At 44.4% G+C, this 20,037-nt stretch overlaps 1 protein-coding gene across 5 annotated transcripts in view; it reads left to right on the forward strand.

The window, feature by feature from the left end:
* The window catches only part of TEAD3 (TEA domain transcription factor 3), a 308,072-nt gene that overhangs the window by 266,711 nt on the left and 21,324 nt on the right, over window positions 1-20,037 (forward strand). For 3 of the 5 annotated variants that reach the window (XM_069238769.1, XM_069238770.1, XM_069238772.1), the window contains exons 8-10: window positions 5,894-5,988; window positions 6,727-6,860; window positions 15,530-15,703. In XM_069238769.1, the coding sequence (XP_069094870.1) occupies window positions 5,894-5,988; window positions 6,727-6,860; window positions 15,530-15,703 (403 nt within the window). The remainder of the gene's footprint in view (window positions 1-5,893; window positions 5,989-6,726; window positions 6,861-15,529; window positions 15,704-20,037) is intronic. The other 2 variants (XM_069238773.1, XM_069238774.1) reach the window with 1 other exon arrangement.

Consider the following 20,037-nt stretch of genomic DNA (forward strand, 5'->3'; position numbering starts at 1 on the left):
TTCTGGGGGAGTACAGTCACATCCCCCCACGGGAAACACATGCCTCATGTGTTGTGTGAGAGTCTGCCTGGCGCAGGTCTCCCGACCCCTGTCCATCTGACAGAGCATTAATCCTTCCCAAGCCAAAAGTGGCATCACCAGGGTCTGACCTCAGAGTGGGCAACCCCTGCCCCCCTGGGCCTCCCACTGGGGACTGTCTCCCCTCTCCATCTGGGCTTCTGCACCCTCCTCTCTGGAGTGGTTCTTCCAGACACCAGAACTGGTGGGATGCTTGTGACAGCTGCCCCCCACTCCAGCCCCCCTATGTTCTTCTGACATGATGGAACTCCCATAAGTGGACGGTCTCCTGGTACAATCAGTTCCCCCTGTCTGTGCCCCCTTTGAGAGCAATCCAAGCACTGGGGCTGAAGATAGGGCACCCTGGGCTTATGCCCAATCCCAGCCCTTCTCCTGCTCCTAGAAAGGACGTGGGATCATTCTCCCACCCTACTAAACTGGGACCTGTCTGGGTCACTGCAAACCCCCCCCCTCACTCTGATGTGGAAAACCTGAGCCACCCTTTTTGGGATCACTCCCCAATGCCATCCCAGACACTCTGGCATTCACCCAGAGGTCTGCCTCCAGTGCAAGCTCCCTGGAGTCAGAACTCACACTCCACCAGGTGTTAGCGTAGCTCTGGAAAACTGTGACTGAACGTATGCTCTCCAGCAATCAAATTGAATAGCCCCTCACATGTGTTAACCATATTATCCTTCCCCGTCCAGTGCCTTGAAAAAGTACCCCACATCATCCCCCATTTGGTGAGACAGGATCTTATTGCCCTTCAAACTCAACCTACCCTTCTCTGGGGTGACTCCATACTCCCTAGCCTGAGGGGTACACCTCTGCCTGTTACTCCCTTCTAGAGCCAGTAGAGTGTCCCTCCCACCACCAGGCCTATGACTCCCCGTGCCAGTTCCGCAGTCCACCTTGGGGACCCTGCACGCCTGTGGAGCTCCCTCATATGCCTGAGCCCACTGGTGTATGTCACTTTCTCCTCAGAAACCAAGTCTCTGGGTATGTGGACCTTTTCTTCAGTACAGGACATGGTACTTTCAGTGCCACCATCTAAGCTGAACTGAACCCTCCTGGCTTTCAAGTCCAGCTTTTTCAGATTGAGCTCATGAGCTAAAAGAACTTTCTCCTCCTCAAGGGCCAGTCTCATTTCCTACAAATTGTTTTCTCTCTCCTGCTTCATCCTGAGCTTTACCAGCTCCAACCCGAGCTTCCTGGTTCTCTGCAAATTCTCCAGCTCTTCTAGAGACAGACCTGGAGAGGAAACACTGCTGCCAGCTTTGGAGGGAGCTCTTCCATCAAGCAGGCTGGCTCCCCGCCCCACGGGTGATGCTGATTACTCCAGCCATCCCAGGTGCAGACTTTATTCCTCCTTTTTCACAACATTATTTTCATCCTCAGTGTCCTCATCAGCCTTCCTGGCTGCCCACCAGGCCCTCGGCACCTTTTGCAGGTCCTACTTCCTAGTGAGGCATTTCAAGGGACGTTTGAACTTCCTGCAGAACCTTTTAGGCTGAGACACTGTATAGGTTTTCAACCTCTCCTGCTCAGAAACCAAATCTGTAGCTACCTCTGATGGATTGACAGACTGAGACATGATTGTGGCCAAACCTCAAGAGTTGCAAAAAGAGAAAAAAGTCAAAACCAGTATGTTCGGGTGTAATGGTCTGCGATATGGGAGTAGTCTACAGCAATCACTGTACAAGTCTGTCACTGCTTATCATCAATGTTAGAAATAGGGTCCATAGTTAGCAGTTGTTTGCACCCTGTCAAAGTCGGGACCCTCACTGTAGTTAGGGTAAGGGAGTCACAGAGCTAAGATAACCCCTGCTCACCCCCGTGGTAGCTTGGTACAAGCAGTCTGGCTTATCTCAGAGGCAATGCGTAAAGTGTGTACACAAAGAGTGACACAGTGAAAACACTACAGAAGTACTCCACACCAGCTTAGAAAAATTGCCAATATTTATCTTTGTAAAACAAGCCAAAATGACAAAAATCCAACATACACAAGTAAACATACGAATTGTTAAGATTAAATGTAGTATAGCTATTAGAAACCCAATAGCTCCAACTGGGACTCAAAACAGCTTGACGGTGTTGCTTCCAACAATCCAGTGCCACCCACGAGGGAGTGCAAGCTGGTCACGCAGTCACACTGACCCAAGGTACAGTACCTTGGAATACGATGAGGAAACAGATGTTTCACTGAGTTGGGAAGGTGAGGTGGCACTAGAGCTGGTGCGGTGTTGGTTCCTTACTGCTATCGGGGAGGTAAAGCATTGATTCCTTGATGCTGGGCAGGGAATGTGAGGCGTTGGTTCCTTATGGTTACAGGGGAGGTGATGTGTCGCTTGTGAGGTGTCAGTTCCTTATGACAAGGCGGGGTAAATGAATCCAGCAGGTCAAGATGCGAGGCGTCGACTTTGCAGTGTCGTGATCACACCATGGGGCCACAGGAGCTGCGGCGGAGTTGGATGTCATGGATGTCGGGGACATGGCACTCGGGGCTTGCGCCTTTGTGGGACTTTGGAGGTGCGGCAGCGAGCCTGCGTCGCAGGTCACAGTCGTTGCACTCAATGAGGACCACGGCTCCGGCCGGTGCAGATGGCAGCCCGGAGTCAGAGATGCACTGATTCCAAAGTCGCTCTGGAGTCATTGTGCTTAGTTTCTTCTTGATCACACCAGAGCTCACTTCCAAGTGCCCAGGAAGTGGATTTGGCACCACTTGGCAAGTCAGGACTCTCAGCAAGAGAGCCCAGGCACTGACAGGTGACGTCTTTGGTAATGAGACTTCTTAAAAGGAGGCAGACTCAGTTCAAGCCCTTGGAGAACCTTGGAAAGCAGGGTGTACAAAGCCATGTCCAGTCATTTCACTCCAGGGACAAAAGCAGCAAGCAGCAGGCTAGCACAGCAAAGCAACAGGCAGAGTGGCAGTCCCTCCTACAGCATCCAGCTGTTCTTCCTGGCAGAAGGTCCTCAGTCCAGAAGTGTTCTAACTGTGGTGCCAGAGGACCAATACTTATACCTATTTCTGTCTTTGTAGTAGGCACACTTCAAAGAGGAGTCTTTGTAGTGCACAAGATCCTGCCTTTTCCTTCCCTGGCCCCAGACACACTCCAGGGGGTTGGAGACTGCTTTGTGGGAGGACAGGCACAGCCCCATACAGGTGCAAGTGTCAGCTTCTCCCACCTTTCTAGCTCAGAAAGACCCATCTGCCTGGTAAACGGCCATCAGGATATGCAAGACACACCTCAGCTCCCTTTGTGTGACTGTTTAGACTGAATGCACAAACAGTCCATCTGTCATCCTGACCCGGACGTGTATTCCACAGAAAGGCAGAGGCACACATTGGCTAAGCAAGGGAATGCATGCTTTCTAAAAGTGGCATTTTTCAAACCTACCATTCAAAAACCATCTTCATCAAAATATGTATTTTTTAATTGTAAGTTCAGAGACCTCAAACTCCAAATGCCTATCTGCTCCCAATGGGAAATTACACTTGAAAGATATTTCAAGGTAATCCCAGTGTTACCCTATTGGAGAGTTAGGTCTTGCAATAGTGAAAACCGAATTTAGCAGTATTTCACCATCAGGACATGTAAAACACACCAGTACATGTCCTGCCTTTTAAATACAGTGCACCCTGTTCACTGGGCTGCCTTGGGCCTACTTTAGGGGTGGCCTAAATGTAGTAAAAGGGAAGGTTTGGGCCTGGCAAGTGGGTGCACTTGTCAGGTCGAAATGGCAATCTAAAACTGCACATTCAGACACTGCTGAAAATGCAGGTCTGAGACATGTTTACAGGGTTACTCATGGGGATGGCACAATCAGCGCTGCAGGCTCACTTGTACCATTTGATTTACAGGCCCAGGGCCCAAATAGTGCACTTTACTAGGGACTTACTAGTAAATCAGATTTGCCATTCATAGATAAACCTATAACCAATACAATTGAGACAGAGAGCTTATGCACTTTAGCACTGGTTAGCAGTGTTAGTTCCCAGAGTCCTAAAGCCAACAAAAACCACTCTAAGAAAATAGGGGGAAGAAGGCAAAAAAATGAGGATACCCCTGCAAAAAGGGCCAGGTCCAACAACTAGGGTTACAAACTTTTTTTTATATTCTGTTGACGTCCTCTGGAATTTCACTTTGTGAATCTATTCTCGAGTAAGTCACTAGATGGCAGAAGTGTGCAAAACATGTCGTTACCAAACAGCTAAATCAGCCTACAGCCATGTTTTTCTGTTGTAGTACCTGGTAAGGAGAGGGGAGGGGTGAACAAGGGTCAAGAACTGCAATATATTGTATTGTAGCATGTATATATTGATTCATGCATGTCAGTGAACAGCCAAAGCGCATTTTCAGGCAGGTAACACACTACCATGTGTGGTTGACTGAGTGTTATATTTCTTGGAGTACAGATCCTAGAAGTTTGGAAGAGCTTGGAGAGATAAGAATGCAAATTATAATTGGGACTAAAATGTATAAGTAGCTACACAGCACCAATCTAGCAAGAAGTCAGCAAGATGCTGTGTGTGCATACACCTTAAAAAAAGAATGCAGGGAGCAGTCAGAGGAGCAGGGTAATCCACCTAGCAGCATACACAAGACAAAGAGGCTATCAAATGAATACAATTATGCCAAATGGCTAAGTATGGGAGTTGGTGTCATGAGCAGTATTTTAGGTTTTGCCCACAGATATCTTTAAGGTATCTGTTGCTTACCACTGATAGACTTTCTTGTGACTCATTTGATTGCTTCTTATTCAGTGGCTTTCTTCTTATTCAGTAGCTTTCTTCTTCTGGAGTTTCTCTTCCCTGTAGCATAGCTTATTTACCAGCCTTCTAGTTGGATCACTTGTATCCTTTCACAACTTACGTTCAGGGAACTATTTTTATTCTGTTGGCTTTGCACTCAATGCCAGTGCATGTTTTCTCACTATTTACCCCATTTGCCCCCATGCTTTCCATGTTGACAAGCTGGCCTGTTGCTTCTCTTTCCATCCCACTTGGCTTTTTGGTCATTTGTGTCCCTCCGCAAGGTATTTTTTTCATTTTTTAAAACTTAATTTAAGCCCACCTTTGTTGCTTCCCCCACCTTCCTCCCTGTGATTCTCGCCACAGAGTGACATTTACTTCCTCCCTACCCCCCCCCCCCCGACTGCTGCTCCACTGTTGCCGCCCGACTTCCCACCATTTTTTTTATTTTTTTTATTGCCATCTTGGAACAGTACATTTAATAAAAAATAAAAAAGCAGCATTAGCATAAAACAGTGATGCCAAAGACAAAAACCGTTGGATAAGCCAGTTGAGAAGCCCTGTTAGTACTGCCAGTCTTTGTGTAAAGGCAATGATGCTACTTGATTCTTCCTACTTTTGTACAAATACACCTCATAAGGAAGCAGAATGAGGATTGATGTAATGACTACACAAGATCTCCCCTACATCCATTAAGTCGAATGACATCAAGGTTTTGAGGAGTTTTTCATGCCACTGGCTGCTGGCACCACTGCCATGACCTTTGCTTCACTTGGTGCTGCCTTTGTTACCGCTATCCATGAATGCTGTTGTTGCTTAAAAGAGCTTCAATTATTTTCTTTACATTCTGTTGTATCCACTCTTTCCCTTCCTCTAATCCCTGGGAAGCAAATAAGAGGCTGTTGATAGCCAAGGGTCAACCTTGTGATTTCATCAAAGGATGAGTGATTTTACTTCTGCTGCCCCCATCATTTTTGTGAATCTAATCCCATGTGTGTTGCGAAGTTGTGAGACAATAACTAAAGGTTTTGAGCAGTTGACTTACTTTCATTTAATAATTCAGTTTATTTTCTTCTTTTTCAGCATTAAGCCATTTGCACAGCCAGCCTTCCCCATCCAGGCACCTATGCCTCCCTCCCTCAGCAGTAAGTGGGGGATCAAGCCTCCCTCCCTCAGCAGTAAGTGGGGAATCAAAACTCAGTTGTTGAGAAATATGTTGGCTTATTGTGAGAGGGGGGCTTAGCACCAAGCCACTGGGGATAATGGTTGTGGGGTGTTAAACCCCTTCCCTTTGCAGGAAGTGGGGAGAGCAAGTGTCTTGTCACTCAGCAGTGCCAATAACTCGTAGGCTCATTCACCCAATAATAGCATGTGTATCAGGTCGCTGTTATCAGCCTAAGTGGGACTATGGTGGTCTGAGCATTTTGCACAGGAAGTAGAATAAATAAATGAGCAGTTTGTCCCCTGTTTCATAGCAGTAGGCCAGAAGATCATGTTCCTATTTATCAGCAGAAAGTGGGAGATTATGCCTCTCCTCCTACAGTAAGCAGAGAGGATGGTCCTCCTTCCCGTACATCAAGTGAAATATGAATATGAAGCTCGGAAATTGTGGCAGTGTAAGTCCAAGTACATCTGTGGTAAATACTTTGTCATGTTTTCCCTCGAAAGCAATTGGCAATATAGTCTTCATTGCTCCAGAGAAAACAGAAATTCCCTTTCATTCCTCTGCAGTATTTAGTGAGATAAAGCTTTTCAACCTCCCAAGTAGGTGGGCATTAGAATGCATTAAGTAGTCCAGTCGCAGGAGGGTGCTGACCTAAAGTCTGTTACCTCTCCAAGGTTCCCTTGGCACACCAGAAAACGTCTGATTCCATCCCCTCGTCCTGCAGTTGACTTGAGTTTTCTTGACTTCACAGGTTACGAGCCCCTTGCCCCGCTACCGCCAGCTGCCTCTGCCGTTCCTGTGTGGCAGGATCGCACCATCGCCTCCACGAAGCTCCGCCTCTTGGAGTACTCTGCGTTCATGGAGCTGCAGCGTGACCCTGATACGGTAACTTCCATCTCCAGGACACCGCCGACATTATCTGTCTACTAGTTCACCCCACCCTTTTTTGGGGACTTTGCACTAAGAATAGGAGAAAATATTAGCACTTTAATTTCTCACATTATTGTATGTAACAAAGGAGTTTGTTTGGGGAACTAATGTACACATGAACACCCACACATACTTTCTAGCTGCCTCTCCATATCCTTCACTCTCTCTCTATATTTATTTGTATTGTTTGTCTGTTGGGAAGGGGATGTCCCCTGCATGGTATATAGGCATGTACTCCTTACTCGAGTGACCCTACTGCATGTGAAACTGTCAGCCTGACCAATTGATGGCCCAGCCAGCACAACAATCTAGCATGTTCAAGGTACACAATGTATTCTGTGACCTGGAGGCATGCAGCAGGAATGTTCTAAATTTATGACATGGAACTACGGTCTATTTTCTGGTTTGCTGACCTAAAGCAGTGGTGCAGCGTACCAATTTTTAAGGATTCATTGTCTTGAGCAGACCTTTATCTTTTTGGGAGTGCGTCCTTCTGGTCACATTCATGTACAATTTCTGCTTTTATGTAACACCCAAACCCTTGTGCTGACGTTCTTTGTGCTTTTGGGAGTACCCGGGTACATTGTGTATTTGTGGCTCGTACATGATAGTGAGACTGTGCAAATGAATGTTTGCTGGGATCATTTGGATCCATTTTTGATGACTCATGGTTTAGCATGCTCACTGTGTCACTGGAATCATGTTGCACCTGGCTGATGAGCCCCAATCAGGGTGAAACCAGTCTTGTGTTGCTTCTTTTTCGGTTCAGGGAGGACTTCGCCTAGCAGTTTGGCCTGGACTGACTATTGGAGCAGGATCAAGATGGTTTGTTTATGGGTGGCTACAAACTAAGGTGGAATGGTGTGCAAAATAACAATGGACTTGGATGCTGCCCCCAGTAAATACTAGTGGCTGAGTTTAATTCAAGCATTCTACTCATCACTTTTTGAATACCCTTTTGACTGCGTTCCTGAAGCCAGTTGGTGAAGACCAAGACACTGAAGTGAGGGAGAATGGACACAGGTCTTCCCATATAAATTCCATTGGGAACCCTTGGCAAAGGATTGCCGAGAAGATTTTCCTGAGCCCTAGCACTTGTGGCTGGAGAGAAGTGGTGAGTCAGCAGATTCTTCTGTTAAGATGTGGTAGTTTCTTGGCAGGCCCTGCCCTTTTGTCTTACCCAAAATGTTACTTCAAGAACACTAATGATAGCCAGGTGCAGAGTATTCATACTTCATTGTGCCCTTGTTTTGGCTGCTTCTGCTTGGAGATAGCATCGTCCCTAATTGCAGTGAGGACCATCTTCTGCACAGCAACCAGAAAATTATATGTGAATGAGAACCACCTCAAACTGAATATAAAATCTTAGTCTGTGGATCAACATCCCCTGTCTGTAAAATGAGTTTAAAAGAAGGATCCCGACCACTCCACTTTGTGCTGTCTGAGAGTAAGGCTACCATCTACAGTCCAGAGCCATTTTTAAGGATGCCACTGTTGCTAAACAGCATTCCAATCGGAGTTGCTACAGTTGTGTCACCTGCAAATAGGTAACATAGTTAAAGTTGCAAAGAATTCAAGACTATTGCTGTTGGGCACTAAGGAAAAGAATGAGGGTGGCAAAATAGGAAAATTCTTTTAAAACATTGACAGTCCTATTTTGCTAAATAGAAGGTTGGAAATTTTAGGGTCTCCAAGATTAAGCATAAACCCGTATCTGCTATGCCTGCTCATTGCAACTCACACTCACTGGAGTGTGGGTAGGAAAAACACTTCAACTAAATATATCCAGTGTTGCTGCGCATCCCGGATCAAGCTGTAATAATGTAACTCTAAATCAGTGGTCTCCAAACTTTTTAATGCCGTGCCCCCCAGTTGGAAAATAAAAATCATTGGGCCCCCCCCTCAGAATTTTTCAAAATTATTTTTATAAAGATGGCACTGTTTAAATATGTATAGGTCTATTTAAACATTGCAGTTAAGTACACTTACCTTTTTTTTAAAATGCAATAACATGCTTCTGCTTAAAACAAAGGCCTGTTATCTGTATAATGCTTCTTTTGGCCAGAGTCTGGCGCCCCCCTAGGATCACTTGGGACGGGGGGCCCGCCCCACAGTTTGAAGACCTCTGCTCTAAATAATCCTGTACCTGAAAGCAGCAAGACGTTGGACAATTATTTAAGGAATTATAATCTCTCCAGCAAGACTGCTAGGCCTGGTCAAACCTTTCACTTAAGACGTTGTGCAACAGGTTGTGATCATGATAGTGTAGATTAAAACATTCACCAAACAAGACACAGTCTATCTTCGATGATTTATCCCGATCACAGAATACCAAATATTTCCAAGAGCCATTGGGCAGATGATTGGGAATTATTAACGTGCTGTGATGATTCACCTCGCAAGTTAGAATACTAGCCTGACGTGCACACTGTGGGCGATAACGGATCAACGCCAGAGCAACCGTGAGCCTGTCATTTGCTTTAGATCGAATTGCAGCTTAGCAGGAAACAAATGTCAATAGAAATTATTGTAGCTGTCTTATTTTAGCGATATCTTAAAATAGAATTTTAGGTTATCTACTTCAAGGAATGGCATCAGTAATTATTATAGAAATAGATGTTAATATGAAATCATTGTATTTGACTGCTTCTATTTTAGATACTAAAACCCAGCGAGGCCCCTTGAAATGTACTTGTTTACCTGTAATTGATAAATTAAGTGACCTGCCAAACATAATTCAATCATTGTTTGATGACCTTAGAAATGCTACCAATAAGGCAACAATCTGGGCCTTGAGGACCCAGTTCCTTTCACTCACAAACCGCATAACCCAATATCATTGCCAAAGGTTTCATCAGGTTAGTGTTATCCACAGAGGTGAAATAATAGAATGTACTAAAGAAGTAAAGCAAATTTTCTTGAAAGGGAACACAAGAACTGACCAGTTAACTCTGGTTACAACCATTCATATAAGAAATTTGGAGGAACTGTCATCAAGCAAAAACGCAACACCTGTCATGAAATGCTTGCAATCAGTCTCAATTTAAACCTGTTTGTCAAAGAAAAATAGGAAAAAAATTAATAAAGTGAATATTCAATTATGTATTACAAATTTAATTAATTCCTCATCAATGGCAATCACAATTAAAAGAAACACAGTGAAATTCAAAGGGTAGCCCTGAGAATACCATCATAGAGAATCAATGCACAACAACAGAAATGAAAAATGATTAGTGAGCCTCCGATTTCTGAAAATGAGTGACAAGGGAAAATGATCAACTGAAAAGGCATCGATAAGATCATAGGCAGAAGTCGCAAGTGTGAATTTAAGTAATCGCTTTTCTTATAAGTAATCAAGTTGAACAATTAAACTCAGCAGTACATCCCTCTGAGAATCAACCGTGGAGATAAAAAATTCGTAGCTAAAGTGAAGGAAGGTTTGTTCTATTAAGGACATGGAGCCGAAAAAAGATCTGCCTCTACGGTTACCAACTTCCCCTAATTTCGGGTCTATCTGGTTGAGGAGGCGGTGGTGCCTTTCAGTAGAAAAGACACAGTTCACATTTCTTAGGAAACAAAGTGTATGCTGTGCCTGCCCAGATAGAATGTCTGGTGTTATCATATTTCTAGTCTCTTTGGCCATGTCCAATATTTTTGTAAGTGGGCCTGCTATATTTACAGTGTATCTTGGCAAGCTTTCTAAGAGTGATTGATCCTTTCTTAGGGCTATTTACAAACTTGGTCAGGGAAGTGGCAATTTCCCATCTATTTCGGGGGGTAAGTGCAACTTACCCTCGAGAGGATCTGGGCAATTTTGCCCTGAGGCGACCTCTCTTCTCTTTGCCCAGATGTTTTTACAATTTGTTGCTCACATATAGTCCTAATTAATCAGTGGTAGACCACTCTGAGGAGTGGGGACGTTATGTCTTTTGGTTCCAGCATATCCTAAATACCCTTATCTGCTGGACCTGCTGGTTCTCTAGTCTCTAGTCGTGTGCATTTTTCCCCTGCATCTGTGTCAGGGTACACCAGGACCAAATTCAACATCAAGATCCTCTTGGGGAACTTCTGACCTATCCCTGTTATCTGGACGCCCAAGTGGGGAAAGATTTCTTCTGCAAGCAAAGTTTGATCAGAACCATTCTCCAATAGAGGGGGTGTAAAAGGTAATCCCAGTTTTTTCCTTTTTAAAAGGCCTACTTTAGGCGTTCATTTGTGTCCTTTTTTAGGGTTAAGCGCAAAGTGCTCTCTCCTTGGTGTAATCTCTCTATGGCCTTGTAACCACTCCCATGTCACTCCTATCAGTTTGGTTGGTTCATGGGCTTGCCTTTTAAAATTCGCTTGATTTCATTAGTGAAAGGCATGCATACGTCATGCCTTTTCTGGTGTTTAGCCCTCCTTGAGCGCACCGACCAACTACTGAAAACGTACGAGGCTTGATGTTTGTGTATGGTTTCTGGACTACTTTTTCTCTTTATTTCACAGCGCGATCTCGCTGGGCAGTAGTCGAGCGCTTTGCATGACATCAACCCTGTTGCATGGTTATTTGTATTTTTGACGGTTACATGGATAATTGCACTTTTGCCGATACTTTTCACTGCAAGCGAACTTCTGTTTCCTTTTGTGTGTCTGCTTTACGCTCATGGCCGCCGTCGGCTATCTTATGTGAAAATTTTCCTTTCCAGTTTATGTGGCAAGAAATGTCCGGTTAGTTATGTGAAACAGTTTTACTTTTCATTTTCAATTTATGTTGCAAGAAAAGTCCGGTTAGGAGTTTACAATGCTAATAGCTCTAACTCTAGCAAACCCGAGACCCATTGCGTTACAAATGCTTGTCTCTTATGTGGTTCCTGAGCACCCTGGGTTGTCTGGGCACAGGGATGCCTGGGGGGGGAGAGATATTCCCCCAATGTTATGGGGTTGACTGGGCTGTGCAGCCTGTAGCACTATTGGACTTCCTAGGTTTTCCATCTCTCTATTGAGAAATCGAAGGCATCCACTAGTTCGTCATCCAGAGGAAAAACAGTGCTCTTAAGTTCTTCTCCAGGAGATCATCATACCAAGGCCTGCCACTGACATGAGGGTGAAATAGCAATACTCTGCTCTGTAAGAGTAAAACAGAGGGAGAAGCTGAGGAACCCCACCTACAGAAGGTCCCAATGGTGACCCCTCCACAAACCTCCTCATATATTAACATGGTCACACCCGTTGGTTCAAAGGGAGACCTACCCCTAATTCAACACTTGCTGAAGGTTGTGTCCTGTATGGCGTTCATGCTCAAAATTTAGCTAGAAACGGGACTAAGGGGCAGCACTCATAATGTGGGCTTCACAGGTGCCCAGAATCGAGAACTGCTGGCTAAAGTGACGCTCTCTGGTGGGCTGGAGTACAACCACATCCAACTGAAGAACAGAATCTGCCTGCCGACTGTATAACGAGGCCTCTACATTCAAGCTGGTCAGTCGGGATGCCCACACGGTGATATAAATGCTTCTCCCTGACCCAGGCAGACGCATCAAAACACTAGAGTCTCAGGTATGGTAACGTGCCCTTGTTTACAGGATGAGGCCCACAAGAAATCCTGAAGAAAAAAAACATGAGTTAGCAAAGATCATGCACTAAGTAAATAACGAAATATACAATGGAATATTTCCCAAATAAAAGTAAGAAACATTGCTTCAGGGACAAAACCCTTTTAGCAATATAGCAAGCATTAAGAAAAGCACTTATCTGGCTGCTGAAGGCGGATGTGATCTTTCTTGAGGTTTGTTATTAGAGACAGTTACGGCCTAATTAGGAATGATGCTGTTTTTTAAAGACTCATGGGACATGTAGTCTTCTAAGTGGATATAGTTACTTTGATTGCCTGCTGAGTTAAAAAAAACAAAAGAAGAAGAAAGGAATGCATACTTCTTGCCTCCTGTCTAACGTAGAACCAGTTTTTATTTATAGCTGTAAGCAGTAAATCCCATAGATTCCAACTTTGTGTACATCACAGTAGATAGAGCCCTCTCAATAAGTTGCAAGGATCAGTTTTGTTTAGAAAGAGAGAACTTTAGTAAGGGTCTCTCAGAAGAGATGCAAACATCATTGATATGTGAGTCAATAGGACAGAGGCTACAGAAGTATAAAACCAGTTAAAATTGTATTTGTCAATGTATGTATTAGTTCTATTGAGCTACGGCCTATTTTAAGGACCTCCTGAATTGTGCTGCTTGGTTTCTGAGCTGGGTGTGATTTGAGGGCAGTGGAGTGCAAAGGCTTCTGGCCTCCAGTGGGAGGCAAGCTCCATGTACACCTACTGGAGCTATGGACCATGTGTTTGACCCTGATGCCTTTCTTGCTGTCAGTCAGGGGAAGGGTGGTGCTGGTTCTCATGGCATCACTGCCATTGTGTGGTACTGCAACAAGGTGGATTGGGGTCCTGCACCCTGTGCCAGGAAGCTCCTCCACTCTAGAGGGGTTGGAATACCAAACATCGTCTTGTGAGGTCAATAAATCCAGAGTGAACAAACTGGGCTGCTATCATTTGGCGGATCACAAGTGGCATCAACATCCTGAGGGAAAACTCTCTGTATTTAACCAATAGTAAGAGCACTGGCTAGATCATTTAGCCACTGTCAAGAAAGCATTTTGAACAGTTTTGCGTGTTGAAGTTTCCACAACAGCACTCTTAGGCAGATAAATTCCAGATGGATACTCCTTTCTCCTCCCCAGAGTTCTGAAGAAGATCAAGAATGACCAGACCCAAGCCACCCTAATTGCCTCTGGTTGGCCCAGGAGAGTTTAGTGTCCAGAATTCCTGAGCATGTGTCCTCCGATCAGGCAACCACCTTGGCTGGACATCCTGGCTCAGCAAAAGTGCAGGGTCCTTCACCCATAACTCCACAGCGTGTGTGTGTGTGTACAATGAGTGGAGGCAATTGACTGCATTCGATTTGTCTTCTGAAGTGGTAGATGTCATCCTGTCTGACAGAATCCATCCACTCTGGTTTTGAACCTGGTGTGGTTCCCATCAAACTAACCTCTTACAGGTGAAGCTGTCTGATGTCCTTTTATGTATTTTGTCTTTAGCCCAGCAAGGCCTTTCGGTGGGCATAGTAAAAGGTTATTTGTCAGCCCTTTCAGCCTTTCTACATTTGCTGGACCAACCATCCTGTTGCAATTAATTTATTAAAGGTCTAACACGTATGTTTCCTCCCAAACCATTTTTGACACCCCAGTGGGACCTTATCTTGGTATTGATATTCTTTCTGTGTACACTCTTCATGCCTATGCATAGTTGCTTCCTCATCTCCCTACTCTCAAAACTGTTGTCCTCTTTGCAATCACATCTGCTTGTCATGTGAGTGAACTGCAGACACTTTCAGCACCTCTTTTCAAACAAATTAGTGTTGAGGACTTGGGTGGGGGCGGGAGAGGGGGGGGGATGCTTCTTCCTGAAAGGTATGATTCCTTTCCACGTTGGGCAATCGATCACCTTACCTGAGTTCTTTGTCCCCCCCTCACTCTCAAAGATGAGGAGAGATTTCATTGGCAGGTCCCTAGGAGTGCCTTAAGCTTTTATATTGATCATCCTAGAGACCATAAAGTAGCTGATCAGCTTCTTGTGGGGTTTTATGGAGCAAAGAAAAGGAAGGGGGTGTAGAAGAAGACCAAGAAGCAGTGCCAGAAGGCCTGAGAGTCCATTCTATCAGGGTCAAGGCTGCTACCTCTAGATTGGCGTGAAAGGTTTCAGTCCTTGAGATCCACCTGGCTGCAACACGGGTATCTGTACATTCATATTCCAAGCACTATTGCATTGGCAATCAAGTCTGGGGGGGAAGGATATTTCACCCACTCAGTTCTGCATAACTTTGTTCACTCCACAGGTATTCCCCCTTTGGGACGTACTGCTTTGGTATCTATTCCAAAGTGAAGTGTCCGCGGTTAGAAGTATCCATCAGAACAAGTTAATTCGCCTTAATTGTTTGCTCTCAGCTTCTGAGGGTGTATAAAGGGGAAAGACAAGGAAACTGGTGTTGGGGTGCTTGGATGGCACTTACATGTGACTCCGTTCTGTCACTTCTTGGGTAGTACAGAGTCCGCACAGAGCCACACATTATCACCTATTAGAGCATGGGAGCACTGCTACAAAATTTTCTGGATCAAGTGTGATGAGTGTGGCATAATCTACGAAGAAAAATCCACCAGAAAAAAAGCAAATGTTGATACCACTCTTTATTACCAAACGATCAAATAGAAGTAACAGTATGGTTTTCATTAGACACATACTGTATCTCTAACTGGCTCCCAATGCCTGTGCTTTAATTCTCTTTGAAAGGATGGGGAGGGGGCAGAATGTTCAAGTCCGGCAAGGCAGTGCAAGTTCCTCACATGGTCTGATCTTGTGCCAGGAGTCTGCCAGGTGTGTGCATGGGGGCTTTGCCGAGGCTCTCCAGTAAGTCTAGAGCTGTTAATGGCATCTTTCAGTGGCCCCTGCAATGCTACCAAATGCATCTGTGGAAATGAAGGAGGGGTATTGGTCAGACTAAATCATTCATAAGAGAATGCTGATAGTGCTCAACTGTGCCTTCTCTCCTCGCTCACAGCTTACATCCTTTGTTTTTTTTTTCTCTCAACAGTACAGCAAACACCTCTTTGTACACATCGGACAGACAAACCCCTCGTACAGTGACCCGCTGCTAGAAGCAGTTGACATACGGCAGATTTACGACAAATTCCCAGAGAAGAAAGGGGGCCTGAAAGAACTGTACGAAAAGGGACCCCAGAATTCCTTCTTCCTAGTCAAGTTCTGGGTAAGACTCAACGAAAATACTACTTTGTTCTTGAAGCATGTGTGTTCTTGGTGGGTGGGCATGAGGGAGAAACTAGAAGTATGACTGGTTAATTTGAAAAATGCAAGAAGTGGAAAGGGGGCGGGATGGCAGTCGGGAGCAAGCAGGAGCCAGGAGGAGAGTGGCAGGTCTGACGTGACCAAGTCCCAATACTCTGTCTTGTCCGACTTGCACATAGCGATCATATGAACAAACATGACAACATTTTAAGTAGCGCTAAATATCGGGAGTTGGGAATTTATAGAGCTCTGAATACGGTGGTCCAGTTTTATCTGCCATTTAAAGTTGGGATGGTCTGTTTATGGACACCCTCAAAACAACAGTAAAATAGTGATTTGTGGTCAGGCATGTTGTGATTTATCCAACAATATTTCTTGAAAAAGCTCCAAAGCAAAATGTGTCGGGCAGGCAAGAGGCAGAAGGCAATTCTGGTTCGATACTACAGGGAGCAATTAGTTCCAAACAACAACTCCCTGAACGAATAAACCTGAGTAATATGAGGTTCTGCCTGTCTGTTAACTCCCCTAGAAACAGCAGGGGCAATCCCCCACAGTTGCAGAATGATGAAGAGCAACCATCTAGAAATTTGTAGCAACAAATGGGTAGCTCAAATATAAAAAATAGAACTAGTCCCACATTAAAAATCTTAAGCTGGAACATTGCAGGCCTAAAAAGCAAAATGGAAGATAAGGATTGGGTTGAATTTATTAAACAGCAAGACATCAGCTGCTTCCAAGAAACTTGGTCTACCAACGTCATTGACCTAGACGGGTTTTCCACTTTTTACATACCTGCTATCAAACAAAAAAAAGGAAGACCATCGGGAGGTCTGACCATTTGGATCAGAACTTCACTATTGGGAAACTCAGCTGTAACCCATGCCATATTAAGCAAGGAAATCCAGACGCTTGCAGTAAAACATGAGGAGTGGTCACTTGAAATAGTAAATGTGTACCTCCCTCCCGTTAGCCGGGCCCAAGTCATGCCTGGTGTGCGGCTCCTCGAAAATCATATCTCAAATAAAAGATCTAAGGGTTGGAGGAACCCAACACTAGGTCATGCGAATAACCGTCCCCCTCAGTTTTGTAAAACCCTTCTTCTAATATGCGGCGATTTTAACACTAAACCCCATTCCATTCTTTGGGATGAACAAGTAGTAGAGGAAGATCACGCTTGGAATATTCCAACGCCCCTCATCCAACATTGCCAAGATTCCAAAAAAGGGGAACTAATCTTTGAAGTACTAATAGAAGGCGGTATTCGCACAGTAAACGGAAGAACCAACTCAGACAGAACTTTTAAATCTACCTTTCGAACTGGAAAAAGACACAGTATAATTGACTATATGGCAATAAACATCGAAGCCTGGCATTATGTTATCGATATGGAAATAAGGGACAGGATCGAGAGTGACCACGACCCATTGCTAATGGAGATAATCCATCCGGACGCAAGCCTGGGGAAGGTTGAGTTTCCACTTAACGGAAATTGCTTAGCAATAACCATGAGACCAAATAGGAAAAACATACTAAGGTCGAACGTGGACGAACCCTATTTGAGTGTACCTAGTCAAACCTGGTTCCTATCACTTAGTACATTATTAAACCTACCAGTTAATGAAGCTTTACCCCTACTGGATAATTTTAACAACTTGCTACTACAAACAACAAAGGAAAGAACTAAGCATCCCCAAACTAACCCTAATACGATGGAGGGCTGGTTCGATGAAGAGTGTTTGAAACTAAAAAAGACACTATCGCAAGCACTAAAGAATCGCCATCTGAACAACCATAATGAGCAATACTTTTATGAATGCAGGCAACAGTACAAAAAATTACTAAGATATAAAAGGAAGACATTTCCACATAAGCTCTGGAAATCACTCCTGCAGGCAATATCGGCAGGAAACTGCAAAAAGTTTTGGGAGATAGTCAGATGGGGATGCGAAGGCCCTTCGAAGAACCTAGAATTGAATATCAACCCACAACTCTGGGTAGAGCATTTTACCGCCTTGTACCAGGAAGAGGCCAAGACGGCATCCCGGAGTATGAATAACTCAACCAGCCTCATCCAAGGACTGGAAGGTAGTAACCAAAGATCAAACAAGGGAGTTCCACTTCAAACGACCTATGTAGCATCATCAAAAAGTTTTATTAGATCGTCAAATGGAACCCAGAATGAATTAGTCCCAAACGAACTCCTTGGCACAAATGCCACGCAAGCAACCCATTCTATCCCTCGTGCAATGGAGCTGACACCGGAATTCAGCGAGAAAGAGATTAAACAAGTTATTCTCCTTCAAAAACCGTATAAGGCTGCAGGCCCAGACGGCATACCTTCAGACGTTTATCGTAATCAGTTAACGTTATGGCTGCCTGCTCTAACACGCGTATTCAACAGTATTTGGCACCACGAGGTAATTCCGACCTCTTGGAAGAAATCAATAATTGTCCCAATTCACAAAAAAGGACCTCGGGACTTGGTGTGCAACTACAGGCCTATCTCACTGCTTGACAGTGTTGGAAAAATCTTCGCCAAATTGATCCAGCTGCGTTTAGATCAATGGCTGGAGGATGGAGATTTAATATCGACACACCAAGCTGGTTTTAGGAGAGGCCAAAGCACAATAGATCAACTTTTTAAGCTGAATATGATCTGCGCGAAATACGCCACCCTAAAAGATTGTGCATTATATCTGGTCTTTGTGGATCTTCAAACAGCTTTTGACAGCGTCAATCGCCAAATATTATGGCAGTTATTGTCAGAAATGGGCATACAGGGGAAAATTCTAAGGCTGTTAATTCTACTGCACACAGGGAATACTGCTAGGGTTAGATATTCCACGAGAAATGATTATACAGCAGAAATTCCAATCCAGCGTGGCGTAAAACAAGGATGTGTTTTGGCCCCAACCTTGTTTAACTGTTATATAAATAAAGTAAGCCAAGATCTGAGGGAATTAAATCTGGATGTGCCAAAACTAGCCAATGAAAGTATACCTATCCTGCTTTTTGCTGACGACGCTGTATTACTGGCAAGAACAGAGATAGCAATGCATCGTCTACTTAGGGGTTTCGAAGCATTTTGCACCTCAAGGAGCATGGTAATTAATGAGGAGAAAACAAAGTTTATGATTCTCAACCCAAAACAAACGATGCATTCGACCTTCAGGGTAAACAACAAGCCCTTGGCTCGAGTGACCACCTATGACTACCTGGGTTGCAGACTGGACGAAAAACAGACATGGAAATCACAAATCTACAAAAGTAACATCTCCTTGGCCCAGCACGCCGGAGCGGTACTTAGATTTGCTAAAGCCACAGGCAACCATTCTGTGAGTTCTGCACTGCTTGCTTATAAAACCAAAGCAAGGACGGCAGCACTTTACAGCGCAGAGATTTGGGGATTTAGAAAGACCCCATTAATACAAGTAACTGAGAATAATTTCCTACGCCGATTACTTTGTTTAGGCACTGCCGCACCAATGAATGCGTTGAGAACTGATTTACAAATGAGAAAGGTCGAGGATTACATTGCACTGGCCCCGATAAGATATTGGATCCGTATCTGGGCAAAAGAGGAACTCAAACCATACAGAGAAACACTCATGGACATCATGAAGCTACAAAATTACCGAAAATTGCCTTGGTTTAAACACATCTCAACTACCCTGGTTGCTATTGGCCAAGAAGACCTCTGGCTTCATCCAGGGAAAATCAGAAAGCCCAGTTTATCTGTCATTAAAAAGGCATACTGGGACCAAAAGACTCAGAGTATGTGTGAGACACTTAGCCCTTTACTCAAGAGGTACATTTTGCTCAACCAAGAGCTTAAACCAGCAATTTTCATAGACTGCATATATCCGGAAGAAAAAAGGGCTCTCTATTTTAAATTTCGTATGGGTACATTACCAGTGATGGCGGTGACTAACAGATGGCAAGCCGTCTCACAGTGCGGATCAGAATGCTGTCCTTGCCTTCATGGTGGCCAAGAAACATTATCCCACTTCCTTTTATTATGTCATTTTACGCTTAAACTCCGCAAATTGTACTTACGTCCGCTTTTTAGATCATACGGGATCAGGAAATGTAATGAGGCGGAAGTGCTTTGTATGCGATCAGATGAGAAACATATTGTGGTGAAGGTTTCAACTTATATATTGGAAGCGTGGAAGTTACGTTCATCAATGTACTCACAGTTGGCCTAAGTATAATTACTTGTGTTATCCTAGCTATCATTAGTATGAGACATCGCTGAAGGTTGCTGATTAAACCAGGCAAGGTCCTGGGTTATTA

This window comes from Pleurodeles waltl, chromosome 6 (genome assembly GCF_031143425.1).
Source record: "Pleurodeles waltl isolate 20211129_DDA chromosome 6, aPleWal1.hap1.20221129, whole genome shotgun sequence".
Taxonomy (NCBI): Eukaryota; Metazoa; Chordata; class Amphibia; order Caudata; family Salamandridae; genus Pleurodeles; species Pleurodeles waltl.